The following is a 22,996-nucleotide window of genomic DNA, read 5'->3' on the forward strand; positions in this document are numbered from 1 at the left end:
CTGCAGCGCGCAGGTGGGGAATATTTCTCCCAGATGTCTGCGAGATCATCATCTGGCAACTAGGTTGGATTGTCTATCTCTGTCAAAGCGTCTTGCACGGCGCCTTTAACAGCTATCGCTGTAAATAAGGTTCATTTTTCCTGGCGCGTCTGGTCTGGTTTGCAAATGGCAGTGGTCATCGAACACCTTCGCTGTGCACGCTTTCAGGACTGCGTCCTGAAAGCGTGCACAGGAAGCAGTCTAGTATTCAGCAATTCTGAGATAATGCCGAACTCGGAACCCAAGCTGACCCAGCTCCCACTCGACACGCCAGATGGATGGTTCAACGCGTCCTTATAGCTGTAGACGATGCGCACATAATGCCCATGTTCAGTTAACAAGCGTATAGGAAATTGTGACACCCTAGGCCCTCACAAGTGTAGAGCTGCCATTGTCAGCGCAGAACGCACACAACTCCCTTCTAAGAACACGATTAGTATGCTGGAAGTACAGTGTCTCTCTAACCTAATCCTCCCAGATGCTTCTTGCTCTCTTACTTGCTTAGATCCTCTGCTTTTCCTATTTTATGCTCGAAAAGGCGATGCACAGACATGCCTGCCATTTTGTACATACATACATGCCTACCTCGTTCTACTTTGCTCACTCTTTCGTGTGTTCGTGTTCATCGTATTATTTTCGTTGACAGATTTCCTCAAGGACGCACACTAGCACGTAATTTAAGACGAAATCCGCCATTGGGGGGTTCTCTTGAAAATGAGAATAGAACACGTTCATAATAGCATCGGCGAAAAGGAAGGCCACACCACACGGTTGGTGGCAAGGCTTTTTGCGAGATGACTGTACAGCAACACTGTGGAACGTATAAGGCGTAAAAGCCAAGGGGAACTGCATAGAAATGCTGTTGCGCCTGTCTTAATCTGCATATCGGAGCCTGCGGCTCGGGCTGACTTTCCTTTTTGTAGTCTCCTTGGCTCCATGCCCGAGTAGTGCCAGGGTTTTGCCTGCTGAAGCGGCCAGGCCACTGGGTGGTTTAAATGGCAACACCTGAACGGCGCTGACGTTTCCACTTCATTATGCGAGGGTTGTTCAATAAAGACTGAGAATGGTGCTCAGAAATGTTTTCTTTTGAAAGTGATTCATAGGCGCCTGTATATTTCTATATGCTCCACAGTAAGTTCCGCCGTTTCTACCAAGCCTACATAACATGACGGAAGCCATCATTTAACACATTCTTAAAGATCGTTTCCAATGTCTCAACTACGCCTTGTTGCATGTCAAAGCAATGTCCTTTTCTTTACCGTGAGGTGCATAAAGAAGTCGGAGAGTGCCACATCGGGACTGTAGGATGGGTGAGGGGATCGCTGTGATGCTTCGGTGAACGACAAGAAAGGACATTGCTTTCACATGGCAGAAGGCGTAACTGGAGGCGATTATTGAAAGGGTTGGCAAACTATCCCTTCACTCATGTCATCTATAGTCTTGGTTGAAACCGTAAGACGCGTGCTCACTGACTGCGAAGCACATAGAAAGGGATAAAAATGCCCGTTAATAATTATGAGAAATAAAGATGTCAGAGGATCAGTCTCAGTGTTTATCGAATAACCCTCGTACACACATGGCCCAGAGCTCCGTTTCACAGTTCCCGCTATAAGTTGTGCTAACGGGAGAGTATTCGGTTGCTTTCTGTGTCGCGAAAGCGAGATATGCGCTTCGGAGAGTTTGCTCGAGACAGTGCTAAAGAGAGACATGATAATTACCGATGCCAAAATTTACAATTCTTAACGCGACATTGGACAAGCAGGCTCGGAACACGTGTATCCGATAGGTAAACGTATTCTGCTCACGCGCACTTATCTCACCGCGTTTCCTGTCCCCGTGCAAAGGTTCGACTCGCGTGTCGGACCAACACCACGGTGACGGCGATTGACAAACAGCAGCCAGTCAAAATTCATTCGCAGTGAACACTGGTCCTCCTGGCGTGGATCGAAGGCGCTTGCAAAAGACGACACCAGAGGAAAAGTTGCAAGCGCACAAAGGCCTCTTCCTTTTGCTAGCAAATGTGTTGCAGGATGTACCCCACGACCCATTTACAGTCGGCAATAAAAGTTAACGCGTATGTAAGGCAGACGTAGTTTTGTAAAGCGGGTTAAACAGTGTGAAGTGGAATGAGGACAGAAAAAGTGTAGACCCTGACACGAGAAACGCTGTAGGGCACAGCTGAGTCAGTAAAACGATGTTTTAGCAAAGCACGATGTTGGGCTAGTAGCTGCACACATATCTGTCAAAGTTTGAGGCGTGAAAGATAAGTGGAAATAATTACAAACGGACAGAGATGCCTTGGTCTGTTTCTTTTGTTTGCCGCTGATCTTTTTTTTTTTGCGCCGCAAACATTGTCAGTGGCTACTCCTTGTGTTCCGTTCGATTTTGCGCCGGCTACTTGCTTTACGAGCCTCGCAGCCTACCAGCCCATCTAACATCATGCATTGGTACTGCGAAGAAAACTGCGGTCTCTCGCATTCTTCCCCTTTCGCTGGGGCTGGAAATTCCCTAAAGGCGACCGAAGTGATAGGAAACGTAAGCCTCCCCTTTTGACAGCTGAAATGAAATGAGATACAGTGACTATAGCTTCGGCTTATATGTAGGGGTCGTCTTAGTTGCACACATGAGCTGCACAGGTCAAGCGCGCCAGTTGCTCGCACGTACGCAACAACGCAATACTCACACATAATGGCATGGAGTGGAACCTCTCTCGTTCCTGTTGACGAATTTTCTTTTTCTCATCGTCGACTGGATGAACATTTAAAAATTGTTTAACCTGCTTACAAAGCTGTCAGCATTTGGCTGTACGTGCTTAACAATATTTTTCCATTATAATGCTTAGTAAAAGCCGCCTAGTTATGTCACCAAGCCATATCTGACGCTAAAGGTGCAGAAAATAGGAGTGCATAAAAATATCAATCAAAGACAAAAAGAGAACACTTTACAATGGATACATATGCACCACGGAATGAACGGGATCCCTGTTGCCAGCGGTGTGGAAATAGCGATATCGATTGCTCCGCTATAGTGAGGGTTCATCATGAAGCAATGTTTATTGCAGTACAGTGATTTGAAAATGAGGCGCCAAGATCTTTTCAGTTTTGATGGTAGAAAAAGGAGCGGGAGCACCAACTGACCCCTGTAAAGAAAATTGGTTTATCTTGTTTTTACGAATTCGTTATATTACGTAATTATCTTCTGCTCGTTTACTGTCGGCATGCCCTCCTTCGTGTTTTTTCGCCTCTATTCCCACCCTCATGTTATGTAATCTGTAAAGTGTCACAGGCAAAAAAAAAATGAAAATAACAAATCAACTTAAAAGCTTTGTTCACTTAGGTTCCTTTTATGTTTTCTCCCTCGCTATTTGATGTGAGCGACTGATTGGCGTATGTCTTAAGATAATCTTGCAGGAAGCCCGTAGGGCAAGAACCCCTTACACCGGTTCCCAACTAACGATTCTACCAGCAGTAAAAAAAAACAAAAAGGAGTAAACTTACAAGGAAACAAAAATAAAAAGGCCTACAACAATCAATAAGCGCTTATTTAGGCTTTTGTGTATCACCATGCAAGTCTTATATCGAGCGACCTTTTTCCACTTAAGCTTTCTCTTTTTTGCCGCTAGAGCCTGCTGCCCAGTGTGTGCTTGCATTTTTGATAAAACATCATGCGTGTATTTCAGCAATCTAATTGCTGTTTTTCTATAGCCCCGAGTCTAGTGGTGGGGGCTCTTACGCAACAGGAAGACGTAGGCAGCATATGTCCATCATTCTAAAGGACGGCAAGTCCACCAGTCGTCCCGCCTGTTGCTATCTCTGATGAATTCTGCCTTTCACTATAATTGTTTCCTTGCATCCACGCCCAAGATACATCGCGAGAGAACTTTGGACTCTAAAGTCCCCCATTTGCGCTATACACTCAAGAACACATACTCTTTGCCATGAAACGATACAAAGAAACGGTACGAGAAAAAATAAAAGAAAGGCAAGGTATGCCGTGAGTATAGCGCTGCCGAGATGAAATGGTCCCTCGGCGAGGCGTGCCTGGCGGGGAAACATTGCACCGGGAAGGGAAGACTTGGCCAAGACCAGCGTCGTACGCTATGGGCCTGAGGCTGGGAGCCGACATAGTCCGTGCGAAACGGAGCGCGGTTCGGCGTAGCTGCCGTGGTCCTAGCACACCGGCACGAGGCCGGCCACTCGTTGGCTTCGTGCCCACTTGGCCGCAACATCTCCGCGCACCGCGAACGCGCTGCCAAGTGCAGTCCATCATCAGCGGCGTGCAGAGGCGCTTGGGGCCCTTTTCACACTTTGCTCGGGTAGTAATAGGTGCGCACGTAGCAGACGCATGCGGCCGGGAAGGCGAACTTGGTGGGCTTGGGCTCGACGCGGTTGTCCTCGGTGAAGAGCGCCACCAGGACCCGGTTCACGTACTTGGTGGCGCAGCGGGTCGAGTGACCGGCCGGCAGCATGTCGTGGATCCGGTCGCAAGTACCGCCTTCGTTCCTGCGTTCAAACGAGAAAAAAAAAATAATGTAGAGAGCTGAATAACAGTGATAACACTGCCAATACAACACAAGGCTCTTGAGCTTTGAGTTCACAAAACGGCACGTATGATGCGCTTGCGAAAATGAATCGAAATTGCATGCATCTCAATGGGGACCACGTCAAATGAGGTGCGGCGCTTGTCGCGTTCGTGCTTTCGTCATGGCAAGCACGGAAACGTTAGTCCACTTTGCGTGATGCAGCCGATCCATGTGATCAAGGCTTGCTGACATTAGAGGTTGGATTGCGCAACATTTTGACGAGACACACAGAAGAGAAACACACACCACAGAGGGGCAGTTTCTCCTCGCAGTTTCCTAAAATGCTATACCAATACGCCCAGTCTTCAACCTTGGTGACATTGACGAGGAGGAGCGCAATGGTGTAACTATAAAGTATAAAGGGTGATCATCTTTAAGATTTATGGAATTTTTTTTTTCAAAATCGCCTGCGGCCGATAGCATAATTCTTGTTCTCGAGCTGGATTATTCGAAGAGGCGGACATTACTAGCACGAGAAATCGAAGCACATAATAAACCAATCACCAAAAGTTTGCTAATCAACTTCTAATTAATTACTTTACGGCAGATATTGCAATTTACGAATAGTAGTCGGTGAGCTTGCAAGACGTATCCATTTCCAGAATGAGACCAGTTTCGAGATATTATTTCCCAAAGTGTGCAACGAAATACATGGGCGATCCAGTCGCTATCGTGCTTCAATGCGCAAAAGAACGTTCTGATAAAAAAGTAAGTGGAACAACAGTGCATTTTTACGTCGCCTTTGTTGGCGCATATCTCCAAACTGGCGTCATTCTGGAAATTAATTCCAAGTGGATACGCCTTGTAAACTCACCGGCTACAATTCTCAAGTTGCAATATGTGCCGTAGAGTAATTAATTCAAAATATAATTAGTGAATTTTTCTTTACTAGTTAAATATGTGTTTCGATTTCTCTTGCAGATAATGCCCGCCTCTCTGAGTAATCTAGCTTAAGGACTAGAGTTATATTATCTGCAACAGTCTACTTTTAAAAACTTCATGAAAGGTACAAATGATGACCGTGTATAGTTACACTACGGTGGACAAAAACAGCACTATATTATTGTTAGTACGAGTATTAATCGTGTAAACGTATGCAAGCATCACAAAGAGCAATAAAACTTAAGCGGGCCAGTAATCGTCTCCTAAAACGACCACCACGCCCACCGATTGCAGAGACGAAAAAGGAAAGAAGAAGACAAGAAGGAAAGAAAGTAAGAAGAAAAAAAAGAGAGGTATAAGCAACACATCACACAGTCACACGCAGAGCACCAGCGTTACAGACGATAGTCTAGTCCCGCGGGTGACAAGAATTAGCGTACAGCTTTGTTAGTCTCATACCGAGTTGGCGCACGACCCTTCGGAAGCAAAATGTCATTAAGCGCAGTTCATACACGCTAAAGTTGTTGAAACTTGCTTAGCAACACACAGCGACAACTGCGGAAAGTTGGACATTCTAGCAGCCAAGTCCACGAGCGTTTCGCTAGAGTGTCCGCAAGCAAAGCACGAAGGACGCGCCACGTACACGTCCTCGCCGGCGAAGGCGATGTGCTAAATTTGCGCACCCCACGCGTAACTTGCGCAGTACGTACCTACTGCGGCGAGTTAGAGCACGGCCAGTGATTGATGCAGGGCACGATCCCATGGCTGTATGTTCATTTGGGTGCAAGCACTGTGGGTGGTGTAGGAAAGAACAGTGATTTTTCAGTGGCTACTATCACTCATTGGTATCCCTGGAAATGAGGCCTCTGGTGCTTTGGCGGCGTCAGCGCACACGCACACACACACACACACACACACACACACACACACACACACACACACACACACACACACACACACACACACACACACACACACACACACACACACACACACACACACACACACACACACACACGCACGCACACGCACACACACACACACACACACACAAAGAAAAAAAAAGAGCGCACCTACACAGGGGCAGTTATTCTTCCTGTGCCTACGAATGAGCAGAGAAAACATCTATCCTCCTGCGCTATATGTTACCACGGTCGTCAATGTCAGTTGAAGAGCAGCTTGTCACACATACGCGATAATGGCAAATACAAAGACTATACCTCGTCCCATAGACACGAGGCAGGCTAACAAATGAAATTCTTGCGTTCTAAGTGTCGAGAACCACAAATATGATTTCCTTCCCTATCGTCTTGCATATCGATCGACATCGTTCGCAAGGGTAAAAACTTGCTCACCATTACTCAGGCACTTGACATAATCACTAAGCGATTCAATATAGCTCATTCAGCTTGTGTCTTGCATGCACTCTTATGCTTCCAACATGCATATCAAACGAAATGGTTTTCAGAATGTAACAGCTTATTCTTGAGTGACATGACTAGGTCACTAGTGACCTACTCGACGTCACCGCCGTCGCACATCTTCTAACCTGCCTACTAACATATCGAAGGAAATCGCTTTCAAAGCTTAAAAACCTGCTCTCTATCATTGACTCAAGTGACGTGATCACTAGTGACTCGTGACGTCACCACGCTTCTCACGCATGCACTATCCTAAACTGCCGGCATGTTTATCAAACGAAGTGCATGGTTGGGTGAGAACCAGGATGACATCATGTGAGTCACATGTGATCACCTCATTGGCTGCGTGATAGTGAGCCGGTTATTACCCTGTATAAGCCACTCCATTTGATATGCATGTCGGCAGTTTAGGATAGTGCATACGTCAGAAGCGTGGTGACGTCACGAGTTTCATTAGTCATCACTTCACTTGAGTCTATGATAGGGAGCAGGTATTTAAAGGGACACTAAAGGTTACTATTAAGTCAGCGTGGCCTGTTGAAATACCATCCCAGAAACCTCGAAACGCTTGTTTCGTGCCAAGGAGAGACTTACTTTAAGAGAAAATGCGTTCCGAAGCGTCCGCGTACCTCTAGCGCAGTTCAAATCGCCCGCCCTCCGATCGAGGAGTACTGACATCATGGTCTCATAGTGACGTTGCGCCATCGGTGAGTAGAACGGCGTACGCAGACGGCGCTACGGCTTTTCTGCGCAAAACGCAAACTCGCGGCCAGAAACAGAGCCGACAGCAGAGCGAAAGCGGGAGTATGGTGGCTAGCGGAAGGAGAAACGCGCGACCATAAGCTGGTACTTCATTCTATGACGCAAACTTCGACGCTCGTCGCAATGGACCCTGACACCGACAGATTGGCTCGCGATGGTGGGCTCAACTTCAGCGATTGGAGCACTGACGAGCGCGACCTGCTGCTGAGGGCTCGCGCTGCCGGCGTCGTTGCGTACTACGACGGCGGCCTCGACCCCGGCTCTCTGGAGCGGGAAACCAACGAGGGCTTCCCACGACACCACATGGACTTTGCATTCTCGCTGCTTGTTCCAAATGAAAGTTTCGCCAGCCAGCAGAACCCTCACAGCACGACGCGATAACGAAACTACTAAAACTCCAAAGCGTGCGCGGCGCAGAGTCGAGCGCGCAGAGTCGAGCGAAAACGAAACCTTTCGACCACCCATATTACTGAAGGGTAACGTCAAAATGTTATTTTTTCTTAGAATCGAATAGACGTAGACAAGTAGCATCTTTTTCCGTCTTATAATTGAATGAAATGATATATTTAATACGAGTAGTTGAGTATTAGTAACACAAATTATGAGGAGTGCTTTCGTCATTGGGCTAGTACCGGAATGTCGCTGGGGAGTCTCAAATCGTGTCATGCATTTACCTCAATTTCTCGGTTACTAAAGCTCTGTTCGCGATTATATTGACGCCTTAGACGTTCTAGAACATTGCTATAACACTTTAACTTGAGTTTCTGGTAACCTTTAGTGTCCCTTTAAGCTTTGAAAGCGATTTCCTTCGATATGTTAGTAGGCAGGTTAGAAGACGTGCGGTGACGTCGAGTAGGTCACTAGTGACCTAGTCATGTCACTCAAGAATAAGCTGTTCCATTCTGAGAAGCATTTCGTTTGATGTGCATGTTGGAAGCATAAGAGTGTATGCAAGACACAAGCTTAATGAGCTATATTGAATCGCTTAGTGATTATGTCAAGTGCCTGAGTAATGGTGAGCAAGTTTTTACCCTTGCGAACGATGTCGATCGATATGCAAGACGATAGGGATGGAAATCGCATGTCATGATCGCAAGCCAATTCGCGTAATATCCGTCACGATTCTGACTCCCTTATGTGGGTCACTCTTGTCACTCGGAAATGCGACTCGAAAAGGAGGAAATGAGCGAGCGGTATAACACACCATAACACACAGGAGTGTTTCTGAAGCAGCCATGACAACACCGGTAGCGTCGAAACTGCTTCTATAGTGCTGACGCCAATATAAGGATCACATCAATGAATAGACGGCATTCATGACGCCTGTTACGAGCTCTTCTGCAAGAATTATTTGTTTCTGAATCAATTTCCAACAGGATTAAATTGACTGGCACTGGGATTAAAATGTGTGGCACTTGGATCAAAATGGCTGGCGCAAGGATTAAATGAGTTGGCACGCGGATTAATGCGGATGGCGCTGGGATTAAATGTGTTGGCGTCTGGATTAAATTATTGGCACTTTGATTAAAAATGCTGGCGCTCAGATTAAATTGGCTGGCCCCTGGATTATTTTCAATGGCATTTGAATTAAACTGAGCGGGAAAACCTGTAGATGCCGGCACGATGCCATCGACAACATCTCACGGCAACCATAATTTTATCGCAATTAGCATTCGTAGCCTACTTTTCCAACTTTGGCGTGCTGACGCTATCTGCTATCTAGCTCCAGAAACGTTGCTTTGGCGAGCGAAAAAAAAAAGAAACGTAAATTGGTCAGTTGGTTTAGGAACCGATTCCCTGATCGCAGCATCCCGATGCTCCACCTACAGGGAGGGAGGCGAACAGGGAGGCACGCCTAGAAATCCTATGTGACACCTTTACCAGTTTTAGTCGTGCAAGCCAGCGCTGAAACACTCGAAACGTGAGTCGCGTCGCATGGCAACATTTTACCTTTGAAAGTGAGAACGCGCACTCTTCTACCCCACATGAAGAATTAAAGTTCCACGTCCAAAAAATAACTCCTAGCAATCTCGCCATAGTTCCTTCTAAGTCAGACATGCTGAACAGCGATGCTATAGTGGCAGCGCATGGGAAAAAACTGGTTTGCCCACAGAAACAGTTCGTGTGTATCTGGTGTGCGCGTTTTTTTTTCATTCTTGTTTTTTAAATTTTTTATCATTTTCTTTCTATCACCTATCGCATCCCTTTGCCCCTCCCCCAGTACAGGGTAGCCAACCGGAGATAATCTCTGGTTAACCTCCCTGTCTTTCATTTGCCTTTCTCTCTCTCTCTCGCTCTTTGTGGCGTCCGCGGAACAGAAGCAATGACAATCTCAAGGTAACTACTATATATTTCAAATAGAGGTGTCTCATATGCCTTGCAGAAAATCCTCCGGAATTAGTAATAGCAAATGAATATATAAACAACGTTGTCTTCAGCAGTAGTGTGGGTCACTACATTGCTTGAATTCTAATCGTGTTAACGTAGACAATGTTCGTGAGATGGGTTCTGGCTGCATTTTCGGTCGTTTCGCGTATATAAATAATTGGTTCTGTGTCATTCGTTCTTTCCTCCCACGTTATTGATCGCACACCCATATCCTTCTTCTCGTAATACCGTCGTTATGCAGCGATTGTTCAGTCGATACGAGAAATCATTAGCAATGAAGTAGACGCCAAACTACCGCCAAATAATTCAGCGCTGCTTCCCTTCTTCAGTCCAGTCCGAGCTCAGCATGAAAATATCCAAGAGAGAAGGAAACTCCCTCCCCCTCTCCCACCTCACCAAACAAACACACACATACACGCACACCCAAGAGAGCTTTTGAATCCTCACATAAGTCCATTCAGCCGTGAGATGGGATGGCTGACTGGAAGCAGCCTCATCTAATACCTCCTCCACGTTTCTTTTTCTTTACCTGACGGCCGTAAGCAAAAGTGCATGTAGGCTGTAGTCGCACGCCTCATTAACAACTACTGCGGCGCTGTTTTTATCGGGTTATGTGCTTCGTTGTACGCAGGGAGACCCGAGGGCCGTTCACAAAGACATTATTATTCCTCGTTGCGCAAATCGAAAACAAAAAAACAGGCTAGAACCGAAATAAGCGCTCATTAACCGTGTCGTAAAGCTCCCGGAACATGCGCGGCAGGCGCAGCGGAGCGAGTAGTACCTCTCAGCTCTTCGCTACGGTATATGATGCTCAATAAATTTGTCGCAAATAAGCTCACTGCGTTCCTAAACACACGCAAGAAAGAACAGGGCAGCTGTGGCCGCAGCGATGCTATCACTCCACATCTGCAGGCTCGTATACCATAGTAGTAAAACTGCTCTTATTATAAGACGAATGGACGACATTTAGCCCGCTTGTGACGTTCCCGCGTATAGGAAACTTTCGGTTGGTATGGAGAGTTTGCGACGAACCAACAAAACTTGCAAGAAGCCTGCATGGAGGGCGTTCCACCTATAACGATCCGGTCGCCGTGTCAACTAGTTTGAGGACGGGCGGAGGGAACCGTGAAACAACTGTGCCATCTCCACCCGACGCGTAAAGCCAGAGGCGCGCGCAGAGCCCTGCGAATGTACAGAGCGGGAAGTCGATTAGAGTGAGAATGAGTATGATGCCTGCTCAGCCCAACAACGGCCCAATAACGGCCTCAAGCTCAAACACAGAATGTTAGATTAGAAAACAAACGCAATTGGGGAGCATTTGATTGGTACAGTTTCAAATTTCGGTATGACCCCTACGCACCGGAGTTTTCTATTTTAGGAACCTATCGGTACCTTATGGAACCTGTGCTGTATGCTTGTTGGATGCTGTTGTTGGTTCGACTATACATACGTCGCATTGCACGCTGAATCGTACTATGCGTACTTTGCTTATGAGCAACCGAAAGAACTAATTGGAAGAAACTTACCGAAGATAGATCGCTCACGTATATATAGAAAATATCTTCTGTCAAGGGACACACGGGCTCTGATCCCCCCTTCTGCTCCCTTCCTCGCATAACTCGGTGGAGGAAGACTCACTCCGAATACTTTGGGCTGGGACGGCCCTTACCGCTTCCGTAACATGGGCCTGGGACCCAGAGCCTGAAGACGCTATGGCTTGCCCGAAGTGCTTTGCCCCCACGTCTGCAGCGGATGCTCTACATCTGTTGTGGCTTTGTCCAGGCACAAAGACAAAAAGTGTTTAGATCTGCAACGATATACAAACAGACCAGCCCACGGATAGATGATAAGCTCTATAGGCCAATTACGTGTATTCTTCACGAAGGACTACATGCATCTATATGAACAATAGGCCGTACAGCAAAGCATATGGTTAAAAAAATAGCACAGCACCCTTCTCGCTCGTGCTCCTGCTGCCTCCTCCTGCCTGCGTTCCTGCGCACTTGCTGCTCGGGAAAACTTCCCCACTGAGAAGCACAGCGCCTACGCTGATAGCTCTCCCGCCGGAGAAACGTTGTTTACAAGGTGTGAAAAAGCTCTCGCTAAGAACCTTCTTTTTGCAGCTAAAACAGGCCCGCCTAGCAACAAATGCCTCATTTGTATCTATCTGCTGTGATCTGTTAAAATACACATAGTGAGGCTCGTCTATTACACTCGTAGGCTTTTGGCATCTCCGTGGAATTTCAAGAAGCCTAAATGGCACATGACCCACAAGGATCCAGCAAGGCAAATGCATACGTCACCATGCCTGCTTGATGGGGAAGTTGCGGGGTAGTTTGTGTGCTCTTATGGCAACTATTTTAGCGCCTATACTCTGAGAGCCTTTCACATCGTGCTGCTTTTATTTACGCGACAGATAGACTTATGGAGAGGTTGGTGGCATATGTCACGATAATTCTTAGAATTTGCATCGAAATCAATCAATGAATCAATCATAATCATAAAGAGAGCACTTGCATATGGCTGACCGTGTCGTGCGTGCAGCGGCTGCAATACATGACTCTGTTGTCCGTTATGGAGAAATAGATTTAAGCAGGCTTTCCGCCATCGATCGCTGCAGAATTCAACTCGCAGGCTGAAGCAAATGCATTATGCATTATTTGCTGTTAAATGAACAGAAGCTCGCCTATTACGTTTATGTACAGCCATTTTCCTCAAGACTGTTAATCGCCTTTTGAGAAACGACATGTATTTTATCAATTAGTGCTTTGAAGCAGGGCTACAAAGCTAGACTCGCGAATGACCTTTTCAAAGGAAACATACGAACATTTATACATCGTTCGAACCTTCGAGCCGTGTTGTGATCCGGTTCTGGGGTTCGTGGTTCGGACTCGGGCGTCACTATGAGGGTCACTCGCCTACGCCTCCGGAGCGCCTAAAAAACATGGTAGCTGGCCTGCACTATGCCTGCACTGCACTAAGCTGGCTAAGCGGGCGCATGACGTCATCCGTCTCTATCGCCGAGAGCTGCTTGTTGGTGAGGAGAGGAGGTTCGGAAGTTGAAGGAAACGTGAAACGGGTTTATTCTACATATTTACTTTCTTTAAAGACATATTTACATATTTACTTTCTTTACATATTTACTGTCTTTAAAGATAGCGCTGTGTGTAAACAACATAGTAAAATATAACCAACCTTTCAATGCCTCCCTGTTTCGCTCTCCTTCTCGACTCACGAGAAACCTCACACATAGTAACTTTAATCTGCCACCGAATAATAACATCTACAGTGAAAGATTGGTGCAGTTTTCAGGAGCCAAGGTTTGGAATGCTTTACCCCCAGAAATAAAACAGTCCCACGAAACTAATAAAGCATTAAGAACATACTTTTTGAGCCTTATTTGATCTATGTGACAGTCGTTCGCGGTTTGTGTTTGTTGTACAGTGTTGTTCATTACAGATCTTTATTCATTCTCCTGTAAAATGCATATTGTATTATTTTCTCCTCATTGTATAGTGTACTCTGGTCTTTCGCCGTGACTTTGGGCTTTCTATTTTACACAAGTGTTGTGTCATTGCCATCGTGCATTTTTGTATCTGAACCCCACACTAGCCTCTGGCTATGGGTTCAGTCAGTGTCTGATAATTTGTATGGCAAGAATAGAAATAAAACAACAACAACAACAACAACAACAACACAACTGGCTTCAGATATGGGCGCTAACTCCATGGCAGAGCACTTTAAATGTATGGGCTCACTATATGTCTGAGCACAGACATGCCAGCACATACACAGTGTACCAAAGGTGTTCACTTTAAAGCAATCGTTTTCTCTAGATAACTATATGGTGGATTCTGACGACTGTGTCTCGGCCAATCATAATGGTCGAACTGTTCGCAAAATCCCACCGATGGTCACATCACCTTGCTGGACTCCGCCTCTGATGTCCAACCTTCTAAGCAAGGACGAGGCAACCTGGAAACAGGAGTTCAGGCTCCTTCCACGAAAGTCGCCGACACTGGTTCCTTTTTCTGCGTGACGGTCAGCTTTTCAGGGTCATGAGACTGGCCTTCGCGGTCGTTACCGCTTCCACGGAGCGCGGTAGTTGTCGCCTAGAAGTGAGCTCCTTTGTTTGTGCGTCAACGTCGGTGTCGGGCTCCATCGTCGTCTAGGCGGGTGCTGATGAAGGGGCTGCCTCGTGGGGAGCCCCAAGGAAGGCGCATGGCCGTTTTGCGACGAACATCAGGGAGGCTGAGAGAAAAGAAAGTCTCCGCTCCGGCCTGGCTTGGACTAAAATTTAGAGACTCAGTATAGTTTAGCGCAGTTTAGATGAACACGCGCTGGAAAACTTATACTATATACTGCCTTACAGCCAGGGCGAAAAGCTTTCGTGCCATGGTTTCAGTAAAAAGGCTGAATTTCTTCGTCGTGTTAGCGTGCTGCCTGGAAATGAGGATTGTATACCTTGATGTCTATAGCTTTAAGCGCCAGCACCATAGCGCACAAATAAATTTCTGGCTGCAGGTTTGGGCCAAGGTGAAGTGCAATTTCTTAATGTCATATGCTGCCCACACAGTCTTGCCCTGCCTCTACATAAATAATAATACAGTAAAGCACAAAACACATGTGCGTAGGAATCAGGTGATCTATCGTACAACTGGTCGTACAAACAAGTTTCCGACAGGCAACAGCTTCCCAACAGGTTCTTTCCTACGTTTCGACCGAGCTGTATATCGGATGGTGATCGGATGGTATTGCTTACATATGTGCTTACAACTAAGAACCGGATTTTGACGATCACGGATACCGCCATGACGATATCGAAAAATACGGCGCTCTCTGGATGTTATCAATGTAACATCTATTGCTCAAATAGAACTGGGCGTTCGCTTGATAAAAAATGGAACACCTACTGCCTCCACCAAAACATTAGGGCTACTTTTGCTTCTTGCATGCGTTGACGGACTTGCTCGCAACTCATTCGAAGCTTCCCCGGCCAGCTTGAGCGAAAGAGAAGCTCTACCGTAACGGTAACGAATACCTTACCTTATCTCAAGCAGCTTAAGGGCCCAGAGCATTTGACCGAGGACATGCGTACTGCGCGCGCATGTAGTAGAGAGGTTGACAAGCGGTAGTCACCCGCACTTCAACGCAGACGATTGACATATGTTAAATACCGTACGCGGAGTATGAAAGTGCTTCTTACGCTGGTATTTTTTTTTATAAGGCACGAAATGGTTGCAAATTTTCTAAGTTCTCCTCTTTCTTTTTTTCTTTTTTGGCGTGTGCATATAGCATTATATGGCTCTTGAATTCATAAGGGCTAGAGTGGTGCTGAAAGTGCTTTCTTTATGTTTGAAGACACCGCCTGTCTTGGCGAGTTAGCGATGGTTATCCGTATTGTATATGTCTGTTTGTAACCTCTGTTTCCAGCCTCTGTCGTGGGCCGATCGCGAAGATAGCGCAGTCTACAGTTGTGGCAAAATGGATGATGGTTGCCGGTGGTGAGGATGATGGTCCATGCAATTTCTTCTGAGCTGCAGGGATGATGAATATGATGATCACGACGATTATGATGACGTTGATGTTCACAAATGTTATTATTATTATTATTATTATTATTATTATTATTATTATTATTATTATTATTATTATTATTATTATTATTATTATTATTATTATTATTATTATTATTATTAAGACGTTGTATTTCATGGACTTCAACTAGAAGTCGAATCGCTTTCCAACTTTATTTTGATAGTGGCGCGTCCACATATATAATTGTGGAGCGAGTATTTTATATTTCTTCTGTAAAGACGACACCGTGTGTAACAACCAAAAATCAAAATTATGTTGTACACATATTCGAATAGAACAGCGAACGTGCTGCAGTTCATTATGAATGTGTTTGGCCATAATCGCTTATAGATATTTCAGAAAGAATGACAGCTTCAGCTTTTATGTTTTTTAACAGCGCTATACTACAAGATACCACATGCAATACCAGCTTGACATTTTTTACGTTTCTTTATGGTGCAGACTCACTGCCCTGCTTGAAATTCGCGATTGAATAAGACTTCGTATTGAAAACTTTTGGAAAACGTCTCCTATGCAAACAGGTAGAGACCTCAGAAGTAATAACTAAAATGAGCGAGGGCATTGCTGTTAGTTGCCTTGTGTTCCGTATGGATGACTTGATATCTGTGTTACTTGATTAAGCGGACGTCATATATAGCTAGGCTACAAATGCAATGACCGGCTACTCAAGAGGCACGGCAAAATTACGCACTTAGACCGAGCAGCTAGGACGACCTATTAACGACGCGTATATAGATCCGAGATGTCGTCAGGGCCGCTTTTGGCTGATTCGCCAAGGGCACGGTTTGCGTTGATGCATACACGCCTCCAGCCCAGGTGCCGCGCGAAAGCGGACTTCTCGTGCGGTGCAGCCGCTCGTATAGCTGGCGTTGTTGTCTTGCGTATGGCATGACGTCATACGAAAGCGCAAACAAGATGCTCCGCCGGAAGGGGCATTACATATGCATATCTCTTATGAAAACGAGGGCTCGTAGTGTCAAAGCGGGCAGCGAAAACTGCCGGACGTACTAGCTCAACAAGTGTTCCCAAACGTTCTTCGCTTGTGCCAGCCAGAGCTATTTTGCTCCCTTGAACGTTGGAGGCAAATAGCACTTTGGCGCCAGGAAGCCTCGGCTGTGTCCGTGCACAGGGGGTTGCTGCAAGCCAACACCGTATACGCGGCGTTTGTTGTGGCTGCGCTTATAATGCGGCTTACTGAAATGCGTGATTGGGCTAAGCGGCGAGACGGCTGCTTACGAACGGCAAAAGTTCGATTCGCAAAAGCGGCCATTTATCGGTGCTTTCATTATTGTTGCCCTTTTTGCCTAGTGTGCTTGCGTGTAAAGTAGGATTAGTCTTTCTTGGTCCGCTCGGTGCCAGCAACACCGTCCATGAACCTAAAGATTCCCGATTTCTAGTTGTGAAGATTGAGGACATGTTCCACACTTACTGACGCGGAAATCAACATACGGCGGGCACTCTTGTCTGGCTAAGAGTCTCGTCTTGCCTTCGTCGCCATTGTGCTGCCATCGTGATTGACGTCATCATCTACATGCAACCGTCTTCATGCCGCCGTAGTCGTTATGATAGTTTTTGTCATCGCAATCGTCATCATGCATCAAAACGTGGTCATTGTTGTTATTACTGTGTGATGGTTGTCGTCATGGCACCGATGTCGTGCGGTCGTCTTGTACTTGTCATGAAACACAAGCTGGCGTCAGGCACACACTTGCTCGTTTCACACAGACACATTCCGCCATTTGGTAACACAATGAGGAGAGGAAACTTAGGAGGCGAGGTACACAGGCAGTTAGGCAGCAAACCGCAAATTGGAGGATTGATACAAATAATGCTTTTTCTTTTATTAATACAGTTCGCCCGAGGGCTGTTGCAGAAGCGGAAAAAACCAAGCGTTTTCGGCAAAAGAAAGTGAAATACAGTCCTAAAAAAATGAAGACTTCAATAAAAAGCTGGAGACATTAGCCCAGCTGATGGCAAGACAAGTTTTGAAACAGTATTCCAAAAATCAAAGCTGATTCCGTCTCTCTCTCTATATATTATCTGCTCAAACATGAGCAAAATAAGTAAGTCTTACAGTTAAGAAGTGGGAGAGATACGAAAAATTGATCCCAGAAATTCGTACGCCACAAGAAAAGAACACGAAATGCAACAAGATCAGTTCGCTCCTTGCTTTTTGTCAGTTTTCATCTTATATTTCAAAAACGTGCTCATGATCGTATGATAACCATGTAGTACCATAAAACAATCTTGGAAAAAGAATACAGATCAATTTTCCAGCGCTTCATATTTCTCGTGTGTGCCTTGTGTGCATTCTAAACAGGCGAAAGAAGATTTGGCATGGACACAATAAAAAATAAAAGTAAAATAAAACAAGCACCAGAACGCAAACTGTAATGCTCTTCTCCCGCAGTTCGTATAATTTTCGTGCCTGGTAACTCCAACCACATCAGGGAAAAGGACAGATTTGTGTTACACCTGGTTACAAAAAAGGACTACTTACTGTTTTCGTTTTTTTTTATGCTCCGCATTGTCAGAGGTGAGCGCGGGGTGCAGAGAAAGCACCGAATAATTCACACTGGGCAAATAGGGCACCAGAAGTGGAGTGTATCAGGCGCTATAGTTGCATGGCATTGCGTGAACAAAGCATTGCAGTTCTGCAATGGCGATGCTGACGTGGATTTTAGGCACTCCGTTGAAATGAAAACTGCGATAAGAGAAAGGAAGTGCATCGTGTAGGCTTGAACGGCAATATCTGCGCAAGAACAATTCGCGAACGCATTAAAAGAAAGAACACCCGTTGGAAACCGATATCGGTATACACTCCGTGTAGCGAGTTTTCGTTTTTTTTTAAATTTTCGTTTTTTTAAAAAGTGCTCTACGATAACGGATCGCCGTTATGCCAAATGGTGCGCCCTAATTCCCACATGACGACAGCATTCTAGCATACCGATCGCTCATTTTCGTTCTTTCGAGTAACGGGCAATCATGGCCATCTCATCGCGAAACGCCTTATCGATCACGCTCGATCAGCGAAACGTCCCATGCAGCTCTCGCGCCCACGCTGCGATGTCCTGCGAGCTGAGCTGGAGGGTAATAACCAGCGTTGCCAAACTTGCCTGCCACCTTGTATCGCCATTCTCCGAGCATCGCACGACGACCGATCGAAATCGGTGGGGTAGGGGATCGCCCGCGCTGATTGCATGGGACAGGGAGGCCTGTAGCATTCATTCATTCTTCTCCTTGGGGTGGCAAACATTGTCTTTCCGTTCCATCGCTAACGGCCGCGCAATCACACCATGCTGAGCGTTTCTGAGTGCAAGCTTTTCAGCTAGAATATCGCTTCTTGTTCTGAGAATAACAAGTGCGTTGCTTCCGGTAGGCTCAGTAGCGCCGCCAAGACTTAGTAGCGCCGCCACCAGACATTTACAAGCTTTTGTACCGGTATGTGTGACAAGCTACCGCAATTGGCTGCTTTATCCCGGAATAAAAGATCGATACGGCGCCGGGAAACGTTAAGGATTATATAGAGGAAAAGAAAAGCTACTTGCTGTTTCAAATGAGACCTACTCGTTTCGATTGCCACCAACTCTGTAGAGCGCTTTCCACTCGACAGTCTGTGTAAATATATTAACGAGGAATATCTCAGCAACCTGCGGTTTGCAGATGGCGCTGTCGCGTACGCTGGAGATTAATTCCAACAAATGAACGAGGACCTGAACCGGCAAAGTCTTAGGGTAAGATTGAAAAGCAGAAGGCTAAGTAGCTTTCAACAAAAGGGAACAAGAGTTGGTAACTAGCCATCAGCCTCTTTAAGCAGTGAAGCCACGAGGGGTATGGATCATCAATTAAATTAAATTCATTTTATTTGGACATACACAGATGGTGCAGGATGTCCACGAGGCGCGGCAAAAGGAGGCAGCAATGCCTCCTGACAGGGCTTTCAGGAGGCTCAGGAGGAGGTATCCAGACTAGTAGAAATGGGCCAGACCGCATATGAGGGGCACTACCAAGTCATTACCGGGTGCGTGCCAATTTTCTTAGACAATCAGACCGTTTCAGCTTATACGGGGCCGAAGCTCGGAAGATAAGAAGCTTGAAAGAAGCTAAGGACGACACAACGAGCGATCTAACGAAAAGTGATACGCGTAACGTTTAATCTGCAGGAAAATGGCGGTAAAAATGAAAGATAAAAGCGGCTAGCTGACTTCATATACGTAGCGCACCATAAACAAGGACAAAAAGAGAGTTCTAGTTGAGGTTAAGCGAGGGTCAAGTAGAATTGCGTGGGTTATGTAACACATAGAGTGGACATAATGCTAGTCTGCTAGAATGACATTATGGGTATACCGATGGAACGGAAAAGCAGGAAAGGACGTCCGGCAGAAGATTAGGTGGTATAACGAAATTGGGAAATTTGCATAGGTATACGTGTCTTTCAAAGCGCTTCTAACTGCATCACTAGTTACAAATCGAACTTCTGCATCCTGTTCGTCGCTATTCCAATCAAGGTTACGTGGCTGCTTTGGGTACTGGTCAGTTCAGTATAGAATTCGTCTGCTGCCTTTAGTAAGTCATCGAAATCAATTTCTCCGATGTTATAATTTCGCACATCACGTACTTTCTTCTTGTTTATCAGCTTTGGCAGTTCAGCGAATTCTGTGATCTTCTGAGTTGGAGAAATTTCATGCTTTGTCGTTTCCTTATTAGGTCACTTGTTTCTTTATTAGATCGCTTGTTTCTGGGGAGCGCTTAGGGAAGGAACAGGCAAGCTTTCGTAGAAGCAACCCCAAGCAAGAGGCGGGAAAGTAAAGTTGCACCGCAGCGGGAAAAGTTTCAACTTCAGAGAATGGTCAACTCTGGGCAGACGGCTGTTTGAGACGCTCAGGATTGTTCCAGGAAGATTGCGTTCTGGGGTTAACAAGCAAACGAAGAGCCTTCACAGCGTCCGTTGTCAACAAGGGCGTGAAAACTTGCCGGCGTCCTTTGCGGGCTAACTAGACAGCCTCATCAGGAAAGTCGTTACCGACGATGTAGGCGTTACCGACGATGCCAGAAGTGACCCGGAAGATACTGTGAGGTTATATCATGTCTATCGCAAAGAACTTGATGGAAGACCTTCGTTACCTAGAATAACAATTGCTTATGAGTACTGAGTCGTCGGCCTGATGTAAACTCTGAAGGGATACCCACTTTCGAGGGTGTACTTAAAGAAATCAAATAACATCAGCACGCATAGCGGCAAGTTCTATTTCCTGAAAAGTCGTCTTGCGGGACACCTTGAACTTGTTTGTGACTAGTGAAGCCAGGATCCCCATGGAACATGTAGACTTGGTGGAGGAGACTAATTCATTGGTGAAAATGTGTGTTCTCTCTCCATAGGTTTCGTTCAATAATAATAGTCAGATCTGTTGTAGGGCCACTGTTCAATTACCGGCCTTCTTCGCAATGCACGCAATCGTGAGGCGTACGTGTGGCTGTCAAAGGCACCACATGCGGGACAAAGGTCTTGATGCTTGAGTAAACCCTGGAGGAATGTCACCTTGATCACTACGAGAGGCGCAAATTGACACACATACAAAGAGATGGACAGAAAAGACAACGCCACGAGGGCAGACAAAACGGAGTACGCGTATGTCTTTCCACCTCTTTCCTAAGAGCCAACTACCCCAACCAGAAGTACTTCTATACAACCTTGATGCTCAACGACAATTTCTGAAAAAGATCGGCTCATGGTCTCAGCCCCTGCAAGGAAGCCGTATAGTAACTGATGACTCGTTAGAGACGTCGAATGTGCACTCTGAGATTCTGAGCAAAGGTATGCGGACAAGGAATTCCGCGACAAAGCCGATTTTATTCTGCGCCTATGAATGTAACCTGAAATTTAGGAACGCAGTTGAAACTTGGAATCGTGAACTTTCCAGTACATTCATAAATTTCAGTTTGTGCGTCGGAAATATTGAGAAGCTCAGTTTTTTTCGGCGAGCATTTGGTCCTTAAGCGTTTGCTCACGGGTGTTGGGATCAGATCGCCTCTAGCGATTATGATCGTAGCATGGGTTGAGGCACACCGATGTAATCTTAGACACGGGAGCACTGCCTGATCTTCCAAATTCTCGATCGAGCGAATATTACTTTTGCACGAATTCTACAAATAGGGCAGGCTGTTGCGTACAAAGCACAGAAACAGAACTCTAAGTAGCTGCAGCATGGACCAAGTAGACGCGCCCTGTGTTTTTTCATACGGGAATGTTGTTATAAGTGATGCAAGGTAATCTCTTGAATTACGAGCAATGCGGGCTCCAGAATACGTTCCACAGTGATAAAATGGCTCAACAACGAACACATCCGAAAAGCGTGACAACGGTGGCGCAATAGAACATGCAACCGGGTGGATACAGCAAACACAATTCCGAGGTCTTAAATGCTGTCGCAATAAAACTCAAATAATGAAAATTACTGACCTAGGTGGCACCAACACTTAAAGAAAACTACCTTCAAAAATTACAACTAGAAATGACCAGCTTCTCATATACATGTTGCGCCTGTAGATTCCGTAGGGTGCTATGGGCTTAGGTGTAAATGCGGTCATGGCCATGGAGGCGCAACAATGCCGAAGTGACAGCAGCTTTTCGCAGTCTCGGACCGACCTAGCTGACCACTAGTGACACCCTTGCTGCGGCATGACGCCGCAGCAATGCCAATTGCTGGCACGAGCAGTGGCGTACCAACTATAATTTATAGGGGGGGGGGGGGCAAACCGCAGGCGATCTGACCTCTCGCTCTCTCTTTACATATAAGTGAAATAGCCTGGAAATGCTTCTGTCAGTTCATTTTTATTTAACAGACAGGGACCTATTTATCCATCCCACAAGGTGAACCATGGGAGCCCAAAAAATTATCTGAATTTACTTTTATCTCTTGCAACTATATAACATCTCAATATGATACAGGAACAAAAGCCAATGATTGCCCCACAGTTGCCCTAGATCCCGCCCAGCAGCAGCAGTAAAGCGCACATAAAAAATGCACATTTGCTGCAAGGAATTTGAATATTTCAACAAAGAATTGTATTTGCTGTTTAAGTCTACAGCATAAATGTATCGCTGGTTTAGGTAACAGCATTGTCGATGTTATATGCAACAACGTACAATGAACACAAATTACTTGCAGCAGTCACGAAAAATTGACTAGCCATCTAGGCCCTGCGAGAGTGTATGTCCAGCGAATCTGTTGAAAACCACCACTACAACTGCTGAAGGGGGTATGCAATGCTTTACCGCTTTATAACGCCCCCTTTAATTCCCGTTAGATTTTATATCAATTAA

At 45.9% G+C, this 22,996-nt stretch overlaps 1 protein-coding gene across 2 annotated transcripts in view; it reads right to left on the bottom strand.

Moving 5' to 3' along the window:
• Nucleotides 1-3,066: 3,066 nt before the first annotated feature.
• Nucleotides 3,067-22,996, bottom strand: part of LOC142578968 (uncharacterized) — a 129,703-nt gene continuing 109,773 nt past the window's right edge. Inside the window, exons 4-5 of one of the 2 annotated variants that reach the window (XM_075688725.1) lie at nucleotides 6,214-6,293; nucleotides 4,423-4,541 (exon numbers count right to left, since the gene is read on the bottom strand). In XM_075688725.1, the coding sequence (XP_075544840.1) occupies nucleotides 6,227-6,293 (67 nt within the window). In that variant the 3' untranslated portion in view covers nucleotides 4,423-4,541; nucleotides 6,214-6,226. Of the gene's footprint in view, nucleotides 4,542-6,213; nucleotides 6,294-22,996 lie in introns of both variants that reach the window. The other variant, XM_075688720.1, reaches the window with a different exon arrangement.

This window comes from Dermacentor variabilis, chromosome 1 (assembly GCF_050947875.1).
Source record: "Dermacentor variabilis isolate Ectoservices chromosome 1, ASM5094787v1, whole genome shotgun sequence".
Classification (NCBI taxonomy): Eukaryota; Metazoa; Arthropoda; class Arachnida; order Ixodida; family Ixodidae; genus Dermacentor; species Dermacentor variabilis.